Source organism: Heterodontus francisci, chromosome 16, assembly GCF_036365525.1.
Source record: "Heterodontus francisci isolate sHetFra1 chromosome 16, sHetFra1.hap1, whole genome shotgun sequence".
Lineage (NCBI taxonomy): Eukaryota > Metazoa > Chordata > Chondrichthyes > Heterodontiformes > Heterodontidae > Heterodontus > Heterodontus francisci.
In genome coordinates this window covers 75,154,175-75,172,913 of record NC_090386.1, presented here as the reverse complement: position 1 = coordinate 75,172,913, position 18,739 = coordinate 75,154,175, and the positions used below count along the sequence as shown (strand labels likewise).

General features: G+C 41.1%; 1 protein-coding gene across 1 annotated transcript in view; it reads left to right on the top strand.

Moving 5' to 3' along the window:
• Positions 1-18,739, top strand: part of l3mbtl1 (L3MBTL histone methyl-lysine binding protein 1) — a 114,612-nt gene that overhangs the window by 17,833 nt on the left and 78,040 nt on the right. Inside the window, exons 4-7 of the mRNA XM_068048822.1 lie at positions 6,563-6,713; positions 8,210-8,357; positions 10,098-10,209; positions 16,387-16,481. Coding sequence (XP_067904923.1) covers positions 6,563-6,713; positions 8,210-8,357; positions 10,098-10,209; positions 16,387-16,481 — 506 coding nt within the window. The remainder of the gene's footprint in view (positions 1-6,562; positions 6,714-8,209; positions 8,358-10,097; positions 10,210-16,386; positions 16,482-18,739) is intronic.

Sequence of the window (18,739 nt, the reverse complement as noted above, 5' to 3'; positions counted from 1 at the left end):
TTCCTCTTTCATGATCTCCTCCTCTTTCTCCAATGAGTTGTGCCCTTCCAGGGCTTCATCGTCCCTCAAGGTCCACACCTCTCTGGAGGGCCATGTTATGAAGAGCGCAGCAGACTACCAAAATGAGCGAGACCCTTGCAGGTGTGTATTGCAGGGTGCCGCCCTACTGGTCCAGGCATTGGAACCGCATCATCAGAAGCCTGATGGCCTGCTCAATGGTTGTCCTGGTGAGCAGATGGCTTTGGTTGTATTGCCTCTGTGTCTTTGTCTGGGGCTCTTGCAGATGGTTGAATGGCCATCTCTTCAAGGGATTTCCTTACTGAAACTGACTGGCTGTTCACTTGCTGCCGTGATGGCCACATGGGTGCAATCGATAATGCCCTGCACCTGGGGGAACTCCACGATGGCGGCAAAATCCACTGCCCTCTGTGCCTGCGAAGCTGCATCTGTCATTAACTGAATGTACTGTCTAGCTTCGGCAAAGAGGGCATCAGTGACCTGCGAGATGCAGAGCTGTGCTGCCATTTGCGGCACCCCGGGGGTGTTCCGCCGCTGACCCCAGCGTGTGTCACGTTCACTCCGGTGGTGTGTCTCGCTGACCCCTGCGGTGTCCGCTGCTGACCCCAGTGATGTGTCACGTTGAGCCCAGTGATGTGTCACACTAACCCTGGGGGCGTCCGTCGCTGACCCCAGTGGTGTGTCACACTGACCCCAGCAGTGGCTGCCGCTGACCTCGGTGGTGTTCAGCCTTGACCCCTGGTAAACATGGCCAGCGTTGGGAATGGTGTCGGGAAACTGGCACACCGGCAGGCACTGGCATTTCTGACCCCCACCTGCCTCCATTCCCTCCCCTGGCAGGACCCAAAAATCCAGCCTAGGTGTTTGCAATTCAAAATGTAATCATGGAAAGCTGGTTTCCTCAGTGCTCCTTGACGTAGTCCATGATGCGTGGTGAAGTACTTCTCCTGAAAACAGTACTTCCCCTGAAAAAAGAGTAAACGTATCCTTGTTCCCCTGCTTATCATTGGTTCAAGAAGATCCAAAGGGGTTATTTGTCTAAACTCCTGGAGGGAAATTTCCTCTCGTTGTTCTATGCTGTTTCAGCTGCAGCTAAAATATGTGGAGAGAAGACAATTTAAATGTGTGAGCAAAATGATAAACATAGCAATTAGAGAAAGTCTTCTAGCTAAGTTTACAATGTCACAAACATATCGGATGTTTTGTGTTTGCTGTATGTCGTGAACTCATAAAAGCTTATGTGATAATCAGAAAACATTCCACTACGTAGACAATGTCACTAAAACATAGGAATCAGATGAAATCTTCCCACTTAATTATGAAATGATGTAGAACGTGAGGAAATTTAAATCGTGGAGGGGGAAGCTGTAACTAACTGGTGGGCCAGTGGCATAGTGCATTCCTGTACAAAAAGGATGTATTTTGAAATAGTAGGATGTAAGTTTGTGTCTATTATTCTCCCACTGTAAGCTCATGGGGAGCTTTCTGCTGTGTCCTGTGACAAAACCATAGACCCATTTCTAAAGAATGGATTTACAATTTTGTTAAAAGTAGTACACACAGAGAACCTTCCTCCTGTTGGGGGGTGGGGGGTGTGGGGGGATCGGTGATGGAGGGGGGGTTGGTTGGGGGAGTGGTGTTGGATGAAGAGAAATAAAAATAAATCTGCTTCTAATTTAGAAATTCCTTTTTAATATGTTGGTTCATTAATTATTCAGTAAAGAGCTTGCAACTAATTGGAATCATGTTTCTAATTACGTAGCACCAGATTTCTACCTAATTAGAAAAGCTTTGATAATTACTTAGAAATGTATAGTTATGTTAATCTAGTTCAAATTAATCAGTAAAATCATTCTAATTAAGGGGATATTCCATTCTGGTCCTATAAAGATGATAATTAAACTGATATTTGTCACAACTTATGCTGTTTGAAGGTCCATCAATGCAAAACAGTCATTACTTTGTTTTTTTAAGGGAAAGACATACACGCACTGTTCTTATTAAAGAGTTATTGAACATCTTTAATAATAAAACATTTGAGAAATATGGAGAGCCATTTGTCTCTGTGCAAGTGACATAAATTCCTCATGCTTTTGTCTAATATCTAAGATTATCTCCTGAGTAGCAAATTGTTTACGTCAGAGAAGGCAGGAGAGTTTTTCTGTTGCTTGTATTAGATCAAACTCTGATGCAAAGAATTCCATTGTTCCAATTTTGTAACAAAGCTACTAGGCTTTCATTTTTCATGTTGCATTTCATGCCCATTAAAACTTATTAGAAATGTACCCTTGCAACAATATACATAAAAGAGGGGATTTAACTGGAAGTGGGAATCGGATGGATAGTGATCAACCCAACACCTTCCCCCCACACCACCCACCTGCTACATCTTCAGTTTGAGGCCTGAGCTGTTTTAACTCCTGAGCCTCATTTGCATCCCACCAACCTGACTGATACAGGTTGAAAGAGGCCAATGGCTGGCTTCAGGCAGATGAAAATTTGCAGGGCCCAGGGGGCACCAACTGGCACCAACGAAGTTGTTGGGGATGCCCTGTAAAATGCCATTGGGGTCCAAATGATATCATAGAAACCTGATTTGCACGCTTTAATGAGGCTCCTTCCTGAGTCCTTAAGGTGCATCAGCTGCCTAAAAAAAAGGCTGAGGTAAGGTAGCGGGAGGTGGAAATGGGCAGTATGTCTTTGCACAGCTGTTTTAACAGAGGGTTGCTCAGTTCCTGCTGGGCAGGATGAGTCAAAATTCGCCTCATAATTTCAAAGAATTATGGGCTGACAAGGATGGAGTCAGTTATAGCGCACCACTGATTCGTGGATTTTTCAAGACTGCTGTTTGAATCTATTGGACCTGCTACCCTTTCAAAGATGTACACGGATTCCGCAATAGCAGAACCTCTGGGCTAACCTCTTCCATTAAAGTGATTAAAAACTTGACAGCTTAGTAGAACATTTTTTTCTTTAACTTTATTCACAGGGCAACATTTACTACATAGTCTTTATTAGTAGTGTTACACCTATTACTAATAACAAATATAGAAATTATACATGAGCAAAAAAGCACCAGAAACATGGTGGCTATGATGATACTGCCCAACATCTTCTCCATGTGATACTGTAAGTGATCTGTTGAGCTTCTGCTCTGTGTTGCTTAATACCACAACAGGTGGGACGTTAATCTGGTACTCAGCTTGTACCACTCATGGATATCTTATCAGTGTTAAGTTGGGTTGTAAGGATACAATATAAAAGAACAAAATAATCAAGTAATCTAATACTGGAGCAGCAATATATTTTCTGGTACTTTTGAAATATTCTGACAAGTTTCAGTTTTAGCTAGACAAAAAAAGTGGCATAGAATGTAAGTTCTAATTTTTAACTCTTGCTCTTAATATTTGCTACTACTTTTATTTTGATGATGGCACAGACCCATCACTTTTCAAGTTATTTTAACGCTGGCCTCTCCAGGTCTAGTACCATCTGCAGGCACAAAGGTCTCTGCCAGTGGGTTGATGACTTTCTACTGGAACAAAATACCGCAACAGCTCACTGATGAAATTCCTCTGAATTCTTCTATCTTCCCAGGTTCCCACTTGTTTTCAATAGCGATTTGGCTGAAATAAAGAACTCAATGTGGAGGATCATTGGTGTGAACTATGTCTCATTCATGAAGTTGTGCAATGATGCTATAAATTATTGTACAGCTGTATCACCCCATTGTGCTACTTTTTAATATTCATTTCTATGTTTCCATATGAATTGTTCATTAAATAGCTACTGAAAATTTCTCAGAAAAAAAAATCAGAATCATATCGCTTATGCCCTACTATTTGTATGGATTTAATGTAAATTCACTCCAAACTCAGAAATACAACCTCCTTGTTCATTAGATATTCAGCTTCTTATATTTTAATCTATAATAATAATACAGTTTTTGTCTGTTCAGACCTTTCTGATTGGTCAGTTTATGGGGTATGTCAGTTGGTGGTGTAAGATTTTTGTGTGTTTAGGTGGGATGTTGACTAGCTTTTGACCCACAAGGTACAAACTCTGGCTTCTTAATCCAAGATAGAGAGTTTATTAAGTACAGCAAGAACATAAAAGCAATAAAGGCGGGGCTAAAGTGTGGTGCGTCGAAGAGACTTAGTAGTTGGCACGAAAAAAGACAGAGGCGCAAGGGGAGAGCCAACTGTGTAACAGCCCCGACAAACAAACTTTTCTGCAGCACCTGTGGAAGAGCCTGCCACTCTAGAATTGGCCTTTATAGCCACTCCAGGCGCTGCTCCACACACCACTGACCACCTCCAGGCGCTTACCCATTGTCTCTCGAGATAAGGAGGCCAAAGAGAAGAAAAGGGAGAGAATACACAAGCAAAACTTAAACAACAGCAGTAGTTATATAGCAGGATATAGGGTGTCCTCGGTCCTTGCCTTCCGAGCTGCTGTGGCGCCGTCTTCCTCCTTGAGGTGTTCTGTTGACTGTAGGCTGGTTTCTTCTTGAATCAGTATTCCCCGAGTTGTTCCAGCACCTTTCATTTATGGCCCCCTCCGAAGGTTCCTTCCTTCCATTAGGTTATAGTCCACCTTTACCCTTTGATTTGTCAGGTTTGACCTCACCTTCTGTACATTGTCTCTTCTTGATTAGTTTATAGTAATCAGATTACAGCAGATATGACCCTACTCTCTCTACATTGTCTCTGCAGACAGCTTGATGGCCCAGTCATTGTCACACAATGGCAAATGTTGGCTGTCAATTCAAGTCTTGACTGGTCTCTGAATATCTTTATTTGCATTATCATCCTTCGTGACGTCTATCCCTTATTGTGACTGCATCTGTCTTAGTTTGAAATGCAGAATGGATATCCAGTCTCATAGAAACACTACTTCTGCTATGGTTGTGAAAATAAACACCGTCTCTCATCAGCTCCCCACTACAGTATACCAATATACATTTCATATTTAACAACATGATTCTAAACGTAAAGTCCACAACTTAGTTCTAATCTAATACATTGATATATATATATAAAGTATAACTATTCCTGAGCATAACAGTAACATAATTTGAAATCATTCTAATTTAGAACATAGCATCTCGTGAGTTTTATCAGACCATAACTTATATATTCACTTAACAGATAAAACATAGCAGAGGTTAACCCTTTAGTTTCTACAGTGGGTTTATTTGGTGGGCAGTGCCAGGGTATGCTCAGTAGGCGAATGTTACAATAAAGTTTTACAATATCTAATTAACCAACTGTCGTCCCATAGGTGCAGAACAACCTCACCAAACATAAAGTACTCCGCAAGAGGAAGGGGGAATGGCATGGGAGAGGGAGGGGGGGGACAGCATTTGGGGGGGGGGGCGACACGGGTAGGGTGAAGCGGCATGAGGGGTTGGCATGGAGGTGGGAGAGGCATGGAAGGGGGGCATGCATAGGAGGTATAGAATGGGGATGGGATGGGAGAGATGGAAAGGGGGGATGGGGATGGCAAAGGAAGAAGGGAGTGGGATGGGATGGAATGGGGATAATATGAGAGGGACTAAAGGAATTGAATGGATATGGTATGAGAATGATGACGTGGGAAGGCTCCAATGGCACGGGATGGGGATTTAAAGAAGTACTGTTGCAATAAAGATACTAATTTCACTGCAGGTCAGAAGGTAAGGGGAGCTCAATGACAAAGTTACCCTGGCTGGAGAGATTGTCGAGGCGGTGCGGGATAGTATGGGACGGGGGACGGAAGAGCCTGGAAGGGGGAAACAGCATAGGCGATGGGGGGGAACGGCATTGGAAGGGGGTAGGGGATGGCACGGGGAGAATGCATGAGAGGGATGGAATAGGGTATGGGGATGGCATAGGAAGAAGGGGTGGGATGGGATGATATGAGTGAGATGAAAGGAATGGGATAGGTATGGCATGAGAGGGATGGCATGGGAACAATGGAATGGCATGGGATGGGGATTTAAAGACTTATTTTTGCAATAAAGATACTAATTTCACTGCAAATATTTTGTGGGTCTCTGCTAGTATATGCGTAATAGTCAGAAAAATACAAAACAATTACAGATTATACCATCAGCATACAACTTTCCCTTAAAAACATTAAGATAACATACCAATTGCTGTAGAAAATGGTAGTAATATAGTGTGAAATCTTAATCACTAGGGATATATTTTGATCTTGATTCAACCTCATGTAGAAATGCATCATCTGTAAAACTACAAGAATATGTAAGCTAAATTTTAGCTGTTGAAGAGAATGCTTAAGGTTGAGTAAAAACCAAAAATCACCAATCTATGTCTCATACCCTCGGAACACCTCTTGCTGTCCAATTGTACGACGTATATGTATGTGTGTCCACTTACTCAACCTTCATTTTATTGGCACTAATTAATTAATCAAGAATTAAACAGAAGGATAGAGTATTCAGCTAGTGAATTTCACACATGTATTCAGGCCATTTACCAGAGGAGTATTTTCTAATGAATAATTATATTTTTCCTATCATATTCTTTGTTCCTTGCAGTGAAATGGACAGGTGTATCTTACATGAATGAGCTACCACAAGTGGAAAGTGCCTGCTGCTGTGTGAACTGTGGTCACTCTTATACTGTGAATGAAATCAGAAGCAATAGAAGGTTCTGCAGTGAGCTTTGCTTGCAGCAGTTTAAAGAGAAGTAAGATGTTTACGTAAAAAGTGATGTATCAATAATATACAGGAGATTGTTTCATTTTTGATATTAGCTAACATAAATCTTTAATTTTGCAAATAATGATAGGATGCACTTGGTGGATAAAAGAAAGTGCCAGATATTTGAGAATCTCACAATCACTTACTGGTCTTATGATTGCACCCAATCCAAAGTGCACCCATTATGGATAAAATACCTAACCCAACCTGAAAGTGTAGACCAGTGCAATTGTATGTATATATGCTCAGTGCCAACAAAACAATCTGAATCTCTGACCCAATCTGCTCAAAGGTGTAGCCCAGTGCATTTAGAACTAAATATGCTTCAAAGACTCAGCCTTGGGTTACAGCCCAGTAATTAAATGATGTGACTTAGCCTGAAGTCTTGACTCTTGTTGGCTTGGATCATGGGTAATCACAGAAGTTAATAATGGAAAGTTAGAAAATTGAGGCACTGGTGTAAAACAAAAAAAATGTATACCCCTTTGGGATATTTCCAGTACTTGATATAATACATGTGACATGGCATAGAATTGATTTTACAACAAGAAATATTTTCCAGCAAGCTGCTGGCAGTTGTGCAGTTGCTCTCTTCAAGTAAATGCTAACTGTAACCATGACAACTCTGATGATTTCAACATTTAAGCTTTAAGTATTGAGGAGAAACTCACAAAACTGAAATTACTCTCGCAGGAGGAAAGGAAATTGAGAAGGACTTTAGTTCATGTCCTTAAATTTCTGAGACATATGGGACATATTGGATGTAAATAGTTCATTGAACTTAGATTGAAATGATAGAATAAGATACATTGAGCACAAAATTAACAAGTGGTACAGTTGGTAGCCTTCTTGTCTCTTAGAAGATTGTAGGTTCAGCCTTAAACATAGAATTTAAGCTCCTAATTCTAAAATTCTAGAATTCTAAACTTATGCTCCAGTGTAATACTGGAGGTGCTGTTAAATTGAGGTTTTCCTTTCTGTTGAGGTAGATGATAAAAATCCCATGGCGCTACTCAGAGAAGATTTGGGACTTCTCTCTCAACCATTACTACTAAAAGCTGTGTAAATGGCTAATCATCTTGCTGTTGTTTGTGGGATCTTTCTTTGTGGACAAGAGCTATTTGTCTTTATAACAAGTCAGTGTACTCAGAGTATGTGTATGTGAGGTGATTTGAGATGTGATGAAGTGTTGCATAAGTACAGGTCTTTTAGTAAGCTTAAATTGAGGTGGGGTTCTTTTTGCCAGAGATTAGTGCACATGTGAAACAGATATCCAGCCAAAATTATGGTCATTTATATGTTAAGAATGGAACTGAAGATATGAATGGTTATGTTTGGTATTCTCGGAATCAATCAACTTGCTTGGGTATATGATTGCCTATTTTAATAATCTCAGTTGCACAGCTCAATGCCTTCTATATCTCTGTTTATGTTTATGCAACAGCACCAAAAATATGCAAATTTTCTTTATCTAATAAACAGGTCACTCAGAATGGGGAGTGCAGCAGTCAAGAGAAGTGCTGGAGCAATACTAAAACGGGTGAAAAAAAGAAAAAGGAAAGTGTGCCTGAGTCCTAGTTCAGAATCAGATGAAGAATATGATTATGAATTAACTGAGTCAGAGCAGGCGGTAGGTATGCTTGATGCACTATTTATCTGGCACAATTTGATTACATGTAAAACCATGACAATGTAAGTATTTCTGAATACCTTCAAATACATACAAAGAATTCTGTTGGGCTGAAATTAGAAAATTGCTAATTAAAAATAAATCTGAAAAGTTCTAAGCATACTACATGGAACTGATGTTATAGAGTTGGCCTCTTTGTGTTGATCTTTCATAAGCGTTTCTGCATGCTTTCTCTGTATTTGTATTTAGTATACACATAACGCATGTACACTGCGCTTTTTGTGAGGATATATTGTGCAATTTGTGCTCCCGACAGAGAACTTTGATTTGCATTTTGAGAGAAAATGTCGGTGGGCACTGCAGGGCATTCTGACCTCCATGCCCGACTCCTGACATTGGTTCTCTAGTCACATTTTCACATGTGTACAGAGCATAAATGCATAAAATGTACCCCATAATGTATTCAACTGTAAGATTGTCCTGCTGTTATGCATATATTTCATAGCTGCTATTCTGTTTTTTGTTCAGGTACTGATCTGTATTTCAAGCAGACTTTTGCTACCCTACTCTCCAACCCTACCTTCTTACACTTCTGCAGCAACCTTGTATTTTCTGTTTGCTGGCACTGTTTGAGAAATCCAATAGTAATAATATAAATATTTCTGTGAGTAGTTGCACATAGAGCAGAAAAAAAAACTTAAATTTGTGTACGGCATACAGAGAAATCAGATCTCTTTGAAAAACTCTTGTTCATAAAATAAAGGAACATTCATGTCATTATCTAGTTTAGTATTAATCTACAGTGAGAACCAATTACTGTTGTCCACTGAATTGTAATGCCACAATGGAACTGAACATCAGAGTACTAACATGTAATGACTTAGAACAGTGGCTAGCACAAATTCATTTCCTGAACTGTAACTACACCAAGCGGGAAGGTCTTTAGGATTACCCAGTGGGACGGAAGGAAAATTGGAAGCAAGAGTCAAACCTCAGAGTCAAACTATCTTGTTCTTAGGAACATAGAAACAGGAGTAGGCCATCATGACTGGCTTTAAAACTGTCAGGTCAGATGACTGAAGAAAGGGTTAGTTATTAGTGGATGTGTCTTAGGACTGTGGACCATTAATATCATTCACTGAAGCCACTATCCCTTTATTATTGTGCTCTAATACAAATAATAATTTAAGACTAAAATTAAAAAATACTACCTGGAGATTAGCTGTAGAGTTCGTGGCTACAGAGCGCACATCTGTAGAATGCAAGGCCAGAATTATACCACAGGTTGTGAATTGAATTTTACCCACCAGAAGAAAACTGTTGCCCGAGTCCTTACACACATCCTCAAACCTCTGCTCCATCATGCTTATCTTTTAATGTTAGGAGACAAAAGGTGGGCTGTTCAAAATGTTCAAGAGATTCAATACTAAGTTCAAAGAATTACTGAGGAGATCCAGCAAACTACCTAGGTGTTTTTAAAAACCACTTCATAATAGACTAAAGTTATATTCCACCTGCTGCGATATGCTGTTCTGAGGGAGGTGTCTCCTCGCCTTGGCTTCATTGTGTTTTGCATTCAAAGCAGGAGATAACTCCAGAATTATAATGTCACATCTGTGTCTATGTAAAGCAATTTATGGTGTTCATCAATGTAGCAGTATATCTGCACTCTGATCTTCAGATTGAAAAATTAACCAATTATAACAAAATCCTAAACCTGACTTTTCTTTGCCATAATAGGACGAGGGAAGAGAGTTAAAAAATGTCAGAGAACACTTCGTGGATGACAACAGTCACGTGGAATTTAGACAAAGTCGACTTAATGAATCCAGTTACACAATCACTGGACAAAGTATGTTCTAAGTTTCAATGATCTGTGTCCCTTTAGAATAAATTAGTCTAATTTAAGAAAAATAAAAAATAGTTTTTTTTGTGTTTACTCTTTTCACATTGAGTACAGTCATTATTCATTGTTTAACTGAACTGATGTTACTCAAGTCTAATAGAGCCCTCAACATCAGCTAGAAGTACTTCTGGATGAAATTTCAGGCAGTAATTCAATTGTCATAATCAAGCAGACCATAGAAGCCTTTTGACAGCTCCCACAGCTGTCTTCTCACTGCATTGCCAAGTCAAACTGTATGCAAGATTTAGCATGAGAACAAAACATCTGACAACAATTTGCATTTCTAAAGCACCTTGAACATAGGAAAATGTCCCAAGGCAGTTCGGAGGCATAATCTGCAAAAATTGATGCTGAACAAAAGATGGAGGTTTTAGGAGGAAGTAACCGATAGCATGGTCAGACAGGTGGGTTTTAAAGAGAGTCTTAAAGGAAGAGAGGGAGGTGGAGAAGTTTAGAACAAACAAAGAACAAAGAACAGTACAGCACAGGAGCAGGCCATTCGGCCCTCCAAGCCTGCGCCGATCTTGATGCCTGCCTAAACTAACACCTTCTGCACTTCCGGGGCCAATATCCCTCTATTCCCTTCCTATTCATGTATTTGTCAAGATGTCTCTTAAACGTCGCTATCGTATCTGCTTCCACCACCTCCCCTGGCAGCAAGTTCCAGGCACTCACCACCCTCTGTGTAAAAAACTTGCCTCGCACATCCCCTCTAAACTTTGCCCCTCGCACCTTAAACCTATGTCCCCTAGTAACTGACTCTTCCACCCTGGGAAAAAGCTTCTGACTATCCACTCTGTCCATGCCCCTCATAACTTTGTAAACCTCGATCATGTTGCCCCTCCACCTTAGGGAGGGAATGCCAGAGTAGAGAACCAATGGCAGGGTGAAAACATTGTTTGTGGGGGAGGGGGCAGGGTTTGCACAAGAGGCCAGAGTTGGGGGGATGCAGAGTTCTGCAGGGCCTGAGGTTTTAAGGCTGGATGAAATTCAAGCGATGGGGAAGAACAAACCATGAAGTGATTTAAAATCAAGTACAAGAGTTTTAAATTGCAGGACCAGGCGCCAGTGTAGATCAGCAAAGATAAGAGTGATGGATGAGCAGGACTGCAGGATAGGTTACAGGCAGCAGAGTTTTGGATGAGCTGAAGTTTATGGACGATGAGAGACTGGCAGGAGAGTATTGGAATATTCAAATCTGGATGAGAGTTTCAACAGCCGCTGGGTGAATCAGAGGTGAAGGTGGGCAATGTTATGGAGGTGGAAATCAGCCGTCTTTGTGATGTGAGAGAATATGGGGTCAGACATTCAGTTGGCATTAAATAAGATGCTAGGTTCTGAACAGTTGGCTTCAATCTGAGACAGGAAGGGGGATTGAATCTGTGGCAATAGTATAGAGCTTTGGCCAAAGATTTTGGTCTTGTTAATTTCAACTGGAATATGTTGAATTTCATCCAAGACCGGATGGCAGACAGGCAGTTGGGCAACACACAGCAGTGGAGGGGTCAAGGAAGGTGGTAGAGAGGTAGAGCTGGGTGTCATCAGCATACACCTGGCAGCTCATCTCATGTCTTCAGATGATGTTGTCAAGATTGCACTTTAAAATAAAAATTATTTTGATGTAAAGTACTCTGGGTTATACTGAGAATGTAATAAAGCGCCAAGTAAATGGAAGACCTTTCTAGTATTCCAGTTATTTTTGCTTCAGTTTAAAATAAAAGTAAATAGTGACTGGAATACAGTGGAGAGCAGCAACTACTAATGCAAGGATCAAACCTTGATTAGCTGAAATTAGTAAAAGAAAAGTCCCAGTTTGCAGCCAGTGGAGAAATTGACTTTTATTCTCCTGCAACTATTTCCATTATCTTCTAGCTTTTCGATATTCTTCTTGAGTTTAGTGCCATTGTCAACTGACACTAGGTCAAATATCCAGAGAAAAACGAGCCCACAGAAAATACAGGGTTTGTACTAGTTTGGTTCATGTGCATATTTTCTCATGCTTGTCAAAATAGATTACAACAGCAATTCTACAAAACAGTAAAACATGGCAATGTTCTGACGTGTGTACTATCTGCAAACTTGTGTTTATTTGTGTTTTTTATCAGTTGCAGACAGCTTAGCACTATGATAGTACAGCAGGTTTGCACTCCAGCATGCTGCTTGAAGCAAGGGCACTCTTATAAATGCTCCACATAGCAATATTTTAAATCTTAGCTGAGAAATCAAAGGTTGGCTACAAGTGGAAGAGGCACTTTCTTAAAATAAGAGAAAATTGGAGGACAAATCACGCCTGTGCACTTCAACTGGTCACTGTAGTTTACAAGTATGTTTAAGTGATATAAAAACAGAAAGTGCTGGTCTGCAGCATCTGTGGAGAGAGAAACAGAATTGATGTTTCAGGTCTATGAAAAACTTTCTGTTTTTATTTCAGATTTCCAACATTCACTGTATTTTGCTTTTATTTTCTGTTTAAATGATATATTGGGATATTTTGACTGCAAAGATTTCCACAACACCTTTAGTGTCTTCAGGATGTGCCAGAGTTCTTCACAGCTAATGAAATACTATGAAGTGTAGTCAATGCTTTGTAGGTAAACACATCAGTGAATTTGATCTCAGCAAAGTTCCACAAACAGCAATGAATTGAATGACTAGTTAATTTATAATTAGTTTTGGTGTTACTGAACTGGCAAATCAAGTTAAGGGATAGGTCAATAGAGATGCAGTGGCAGCCATTTAAGGGGATATTTCAGAATACACAGAATAGATACATTTCAACGAGAAAGAAAAATTTCAAGGGTGGCACCTGCCATCTGTGGTTAACTAAAACAGTTAAAGATAGTATCAAACTTAAAGAAAAAGCCTATAATTGCACAAAGATGGGAGGCAGGTCAGAAGATTGGACAGAATATAAAAAACAGCAAAGAAGGACTAAAAGATTGATAAGGAAGGCAAAATCAGAGTACGAGAGAAAGTTAACTAGAAATATAAAGACAGATATTAAGAGTTTCTATAGATATTTTAAAAATAAGAGTTAACAAAGTGAGTGTTGGTCCTATAAAATGTGAGTCTGGGGAATTAACAATGGATAATAAGGAGATGGCAGATGAATTGAACAGATATTTTGCATTTGTCTTCACTATTGAGAATACAAGTAACATTCCAGTATTAGCTGTAAGTCAGGAAATGGAAGGAAGGGAGAAACGCAAGAAAATTGTAATCACCAGGGAAGTGGTACTGAAGAAATTGTTGGAGCTGCGGGCTGACAAGTCCCTAGGTCCTGATGGACTTCATCCTAGGGTGTTAAAAGAAGTTGCTCGTGAGATAGTTCATGCATTAATTTTCCAAAATTCCCTAGATTCAGGGAAGTTTCCTTTAGATTGGAAAATAGCGAATGTAACTCCTTTATTCAAAAAGGGAAGGGGACAGATTGTAGGAAACTACTGGCCAGTTATCTTAACATCTGTCTTCGGGAAAATGTTATAAGGTATTATTAAAGACGTTATAGCAGGGCACTTTGAAAAATTGAAGGTAATCCAGCAGAGGCAACATGGTTTTGTGAAAGGGAAATCATGTTTAACCAATTTATTGGAGTTCTTTGAGGCAGTTACATGTGCTGTGGATAAAAGTGAACCGGTGGATGTTTTATACTTAGATTTCCAGAAGGCATTTCATAAGGTGCCACATCAAAGCTTATTGCAGAAAATAAAAGCTCATGGTGTAGGGGGTAACATATTGGCATGGATAGAAGATTGGTTAGCTAACAGGAAACAGAGAGTAGGTTTAAATGGGTCATTTTCTGGTTGGCAAGATGTAACGAATAGTGTGCCATAGGGATCCATGATGGGGTCTCAACTTTTTACAATTTATATAAATGACTTAGAAGAAGTGACTGAAGGTATGGCTGCTACATTTTCCAATGACCCAAAGATAGGTTGGAAAGTAACTTGTGAAGAGGACATAAGGAGGCTACAAAGGGATATAGATAGGTTAAGTGAGTGGGCAAAGACCTGGCAAATGGAGTATAATGTGGGAAAATGTGAAATTGTCCACTTTGGCGGGAAGAATAACAAAGAGGCATATTATCTAAATGGTGACAGACAGCAGAGCTCTGAGATGCAGAGGAATCTGGGTGTTCGAGTGCATGAATCGCAAAAGGTTAGTATGCAGGTACAGCATATAATTAGGAAAGCTAATAGAATGTTATTGTTTATCATGAGGGGAATGAATACAAAAGTAGGAAGGTTGTGCTTCAGCTATACAGGACATTGGTGAGACCACATCTGGAGTACCGTGTACAGTACTGGTCTCCTTATTTAAGGAAGGATGTAAATATGTTGCAGGCAGTACAGAGAAGGTTTACTAGACTAACACCTGGAATGGGTGGGCTGTCTTACGAGGAAAGATTGGACAGGCTAGGCTTGTATTCGCTGGAATTTAGAAGAGTAAGAAGCGACTTGATTGAAACATATAAGATCCTGAGGGGTCTTGACAGGGTGGATGTGGAAAGGATGTTTCCCCTTGTGGGAGAATCTAGGACTAGGGCTCACTGTTTAAAAATAAGGGATCGTGCATGTAAGACAGAGATGAGGAGAATTTTTTTCTCTCATGGGGTCGTGAGTCTTTGGAATTCTCTTTCTGAAAAGGCAGTGGAAGCAGAGTCTTTGAATATTTTTAAGGCAGATATAGATAGATTTTTGATAAATAAGGGGGTAAAAGGTTATCGGGGGTAGGCAAAAATGTGGAGTAATCAGTTCAGCCATGAACTTATTGAATGGCGGGGCAGGCTCGAGGGGTCGAGTGGCCTACTCCTGCTCCTCATTCATATGTTCGTATGATTGAGGACAAATAGTGACAGGATACCAGGAGAACTTTCTGGTCTTCTTTGAAAGTGTTTTCAGGGATCTTTTAAATCCACCTGAACTGGCAGACAATACCTAGGTTTAATGTCTTATCTAAAAGACTGCACCTCTTAGCAATGCTGCATTCCCTCAATATTGCACTGACATTCAGCCCAAATTGTGTGCTCAAATCCTTCAATGGAACTTGAACTCACATCTTTCTAAATCAGAGGCAAGAGTGCTATCACTGAACAATTTAAGGAAGTTCCTTTCCTGATCAGGACTTGGAGGGTATGGACTGTGTTATGAAACTGTGTTTAGATGTGATGCCCACAGGCTTTCAGTGATCACAAAGAGAGGCAGTACTTTATGGCTGGGTAATCATCAATACTGTCAACTATAAACTACACTAAGCCACTTTCCAACAAGCTGCAATTTAAAATTGGCATCATAAATAATAGAGTGCCTGTGGAATGATCTACAATTATTGCGTGTTAACACAATCCATTTTGGTTGAATTTGAGCCTGAGTCAGAAATTTTCCCGATCTAGAGTACTTGCACTGCAAATAAGGAAAGATGTATATAAGGAAAGATGTGTGGGGCAAAATAAAAATGTGGGGTAGAGTTGTTGCAGTTTCATGAAGCTCAAGTGGGAAATTGCCCAGATGTGGAGATTATATTAGAGGTAAAAAGCTTGGTAACACAATGTACTGACATGATCTAGGTAGTGTTTCTATTGCTGAATAGATTTCAGTATTGCTCCCATTGTGCAGCAATGTCATGCTGATCCCAGCAAGATTCTGGAGTCAAGAGTGGCATTGAATCCACATCCTTTGGGGTGATGTTTTATACTGGTGTCATACTACTGTATCGTCACTGGCAGCTTTTACACTGTAGACTTTATTCCTGTAGTGAATCTACCCTGGATTAATGCTGTAATAAGTACATAGTTTAAGGGAATTTAATCGATGGCATTTAATTGCCACCTAATAATACTCCAGTACTATCTACATCATATGAAATGTCATTCATAGTTTTACTTGTTTTGTAACTATTTTCAAAGATAAATTAGAGATTTTTAATTCTTTCTAAGGGAGTTAGCTGTCAAGCAGAACTTAAACTGATGTTAGAACTGACATTCTCATGCAAAACAGGTATTATACAGAAAACAGCCCAATTAAACAGTATGATTAGCTATGAATTTTGAATTCATAAAAGGAAATGTTTCTATACTTAAAAGTAAATTGAGTAGCATTAAATCTTTAGTATATTTTCTCCCAGCTGCTTCTGTGCTCGGAAAGAACAAAATCTGGTCTTGGGCTTCATATTTAGAAGATGAAAAGGTTATTGCTGCTCCTGTGAAGCTCTTTCGAGAGGTAATAATAATTTTCATTTGCTTTTTTGTTGTTATTGGCCTCAGTATTGTCTGCAACAAAAAATTTGATCAAAATGACTCAGTACCTGTAGAGAATTGACCTACTCACCTTTTTTCCCAGGCATTTAGAACATCATCACCAAACATGTAGTTCTGCTTTCTAAGGGCACTTTGAGCATCAACCAGAGGGAAGGAAACTGGGGGATTAACTTTTATCTGGTCCTGTCCATCATGTGGGCAGTAGATGGAGTGAACCCACCACTTGTCTAATTAAGCTCACCAGTAGCCTGAGCCATTTTCATGGTCGAGCCTCATTTGAATAGATTCGGCAAGCTGTCTGCATGAAACAAGCTTTGATTGGCTGCTTGCTGATTGGGGTGCTGGGGGCAGGAAATCTAGTGGCCAATTGCAGATTTGTGGCAACAGTTCACAAGGAGAGGGACAGCAGAAGGTCAGACAATGGCTGGTAGGATTTTCATGGAGATATAGTGGGACGTTGGCGGGGCGGGTGGCGTAAAATGGAGCAGGAGGCTCCAGGAGGCCTTCCCTAGTCAATCCTGTCTCCGCCGCCACTTTATGTAGGGCGGCGGGGGCGAAAAACGGCCCGCCCGCCCCAGGCCAATCAAGGCCCATAAGTGGACACTTAACGGCCACTTAAGGGCTTTCACTTACCTCCACGCGGATTTTGCGTGTGGCAAGCGGGCGGCCAAGGACCCAGAGAAGCCCCTTGGAAATACCAGGCAGCTGCCGATTGTCCTGGGCGGGGGGCCCTGATGATAAGGCACAGGGTGCCTGATGGAGGGCTGCTCCCGCTACCCCAATCACTGCCAACACCCGACACGCCCCCCCCTTCCCCTATTCCGACCACCCTTTCCTCGCCGGGGCCCGACTGATTGCCCCCGGCGAGGCAACCAAAACTTACCTTAACTCCTGGCTCCATGTCTTCCTCTGCGGTCAGCTGGGCTGCAGTCCCAGCAGTGGCCACCGCTCCCAATGAGGCGGGACTTCGTCCCTCAAAAGGGTGGAAGTCCCGTCTCAGAACAATTGAAGCCTGGGGACCCGTAAAATACGGAACGGATCCCCAGGCGAGGCGGAAGCAGGCTTGCCACCGACATTTCAGTCAGTGGCCAGCTCCTGACTGCCCAATGTAAAATCCCGGCCATACTCATGCTTCTTCCGCTCCTCAGAAATCCATCTCATACTTGTTTTGTGGCCTTGTCTGAGCAGCCTCCAGCGATCCCTTTAAGAGAGAATGATTTTGCCGCATTCTGCTCAGTGCAACCAGGCGAGGTTTATTCAGCATGGGCGCTGCATGTGTGCAAATCAATGTTACACTGGGGCCTTAGGTACGTCGTAGAACTGTGATTTAAATATATTAGGACTGTTAGGGTCAATGAATCCCAGTTAACTGCTGCAATTAAAACACCAATATTTTTGGAGATTTTTTTTAACATGCATTATTGACAGAAGTTACGCAGAGAATATCTTCATAGGAATTTTAAGTTAATTACAATAAATAGTGGTCTTGGCACAGTACTTGTAATTTCAACAATTATCACTGGGCACAAAATGGGGAATAGCAAATCGGCAGCTATTTTACACACTGCCTGATTTTCATTTTTACTGAAGTCAATGGAAAAGAAAAACAGGGAGCAGGCATATATAACAGGGTAAGGTTTTGCTATCATTCATTTCTCGCCTGAAATTATAAGCTAAAGTTTTCCCCAGTCATTTGTTGATTGTCCTAACAGAGATAATTGGGATGAAATTGAAATTCAGCAGTAGTGCAAAGTGGGCAATACTGAATCAGCAGCTTGTTTCACACCCTGTCCAATTCTATTTCTCATTGGAAAAGAAATTCAGGCAGGATGTAAACTGAGCTGCCTATTCACTATCCCTCTTTATGCACTACTGCCAAAGTCAAGTTTTCCATCTCCCACAGGCCCTTCCAGCGTGCCACAGCAGGTGGTGCAGGAGGAGGACAAAGACTCCTCAGAGGAGGTCACTCACCCTGAGGCAGCAACTTTGCTGGACCATGCACACCGCCCACCAACACAAATACACATACCTCGGTGAGATCATCAAGACAGGTGGCTGGCTTGTCATGTGGGGCAGGATTTTCGTCGTGGTCTCCTGAACCCTGCTATCAGGCTCAAGTGGGGGTCAGAAGTCCACACTGTGTGGGAAACAATCATTCATTGTGATTTTCCCCAAATGATGGCCAGAGGTAGGGCTCACCATCCAATTAAGGATGGCAGG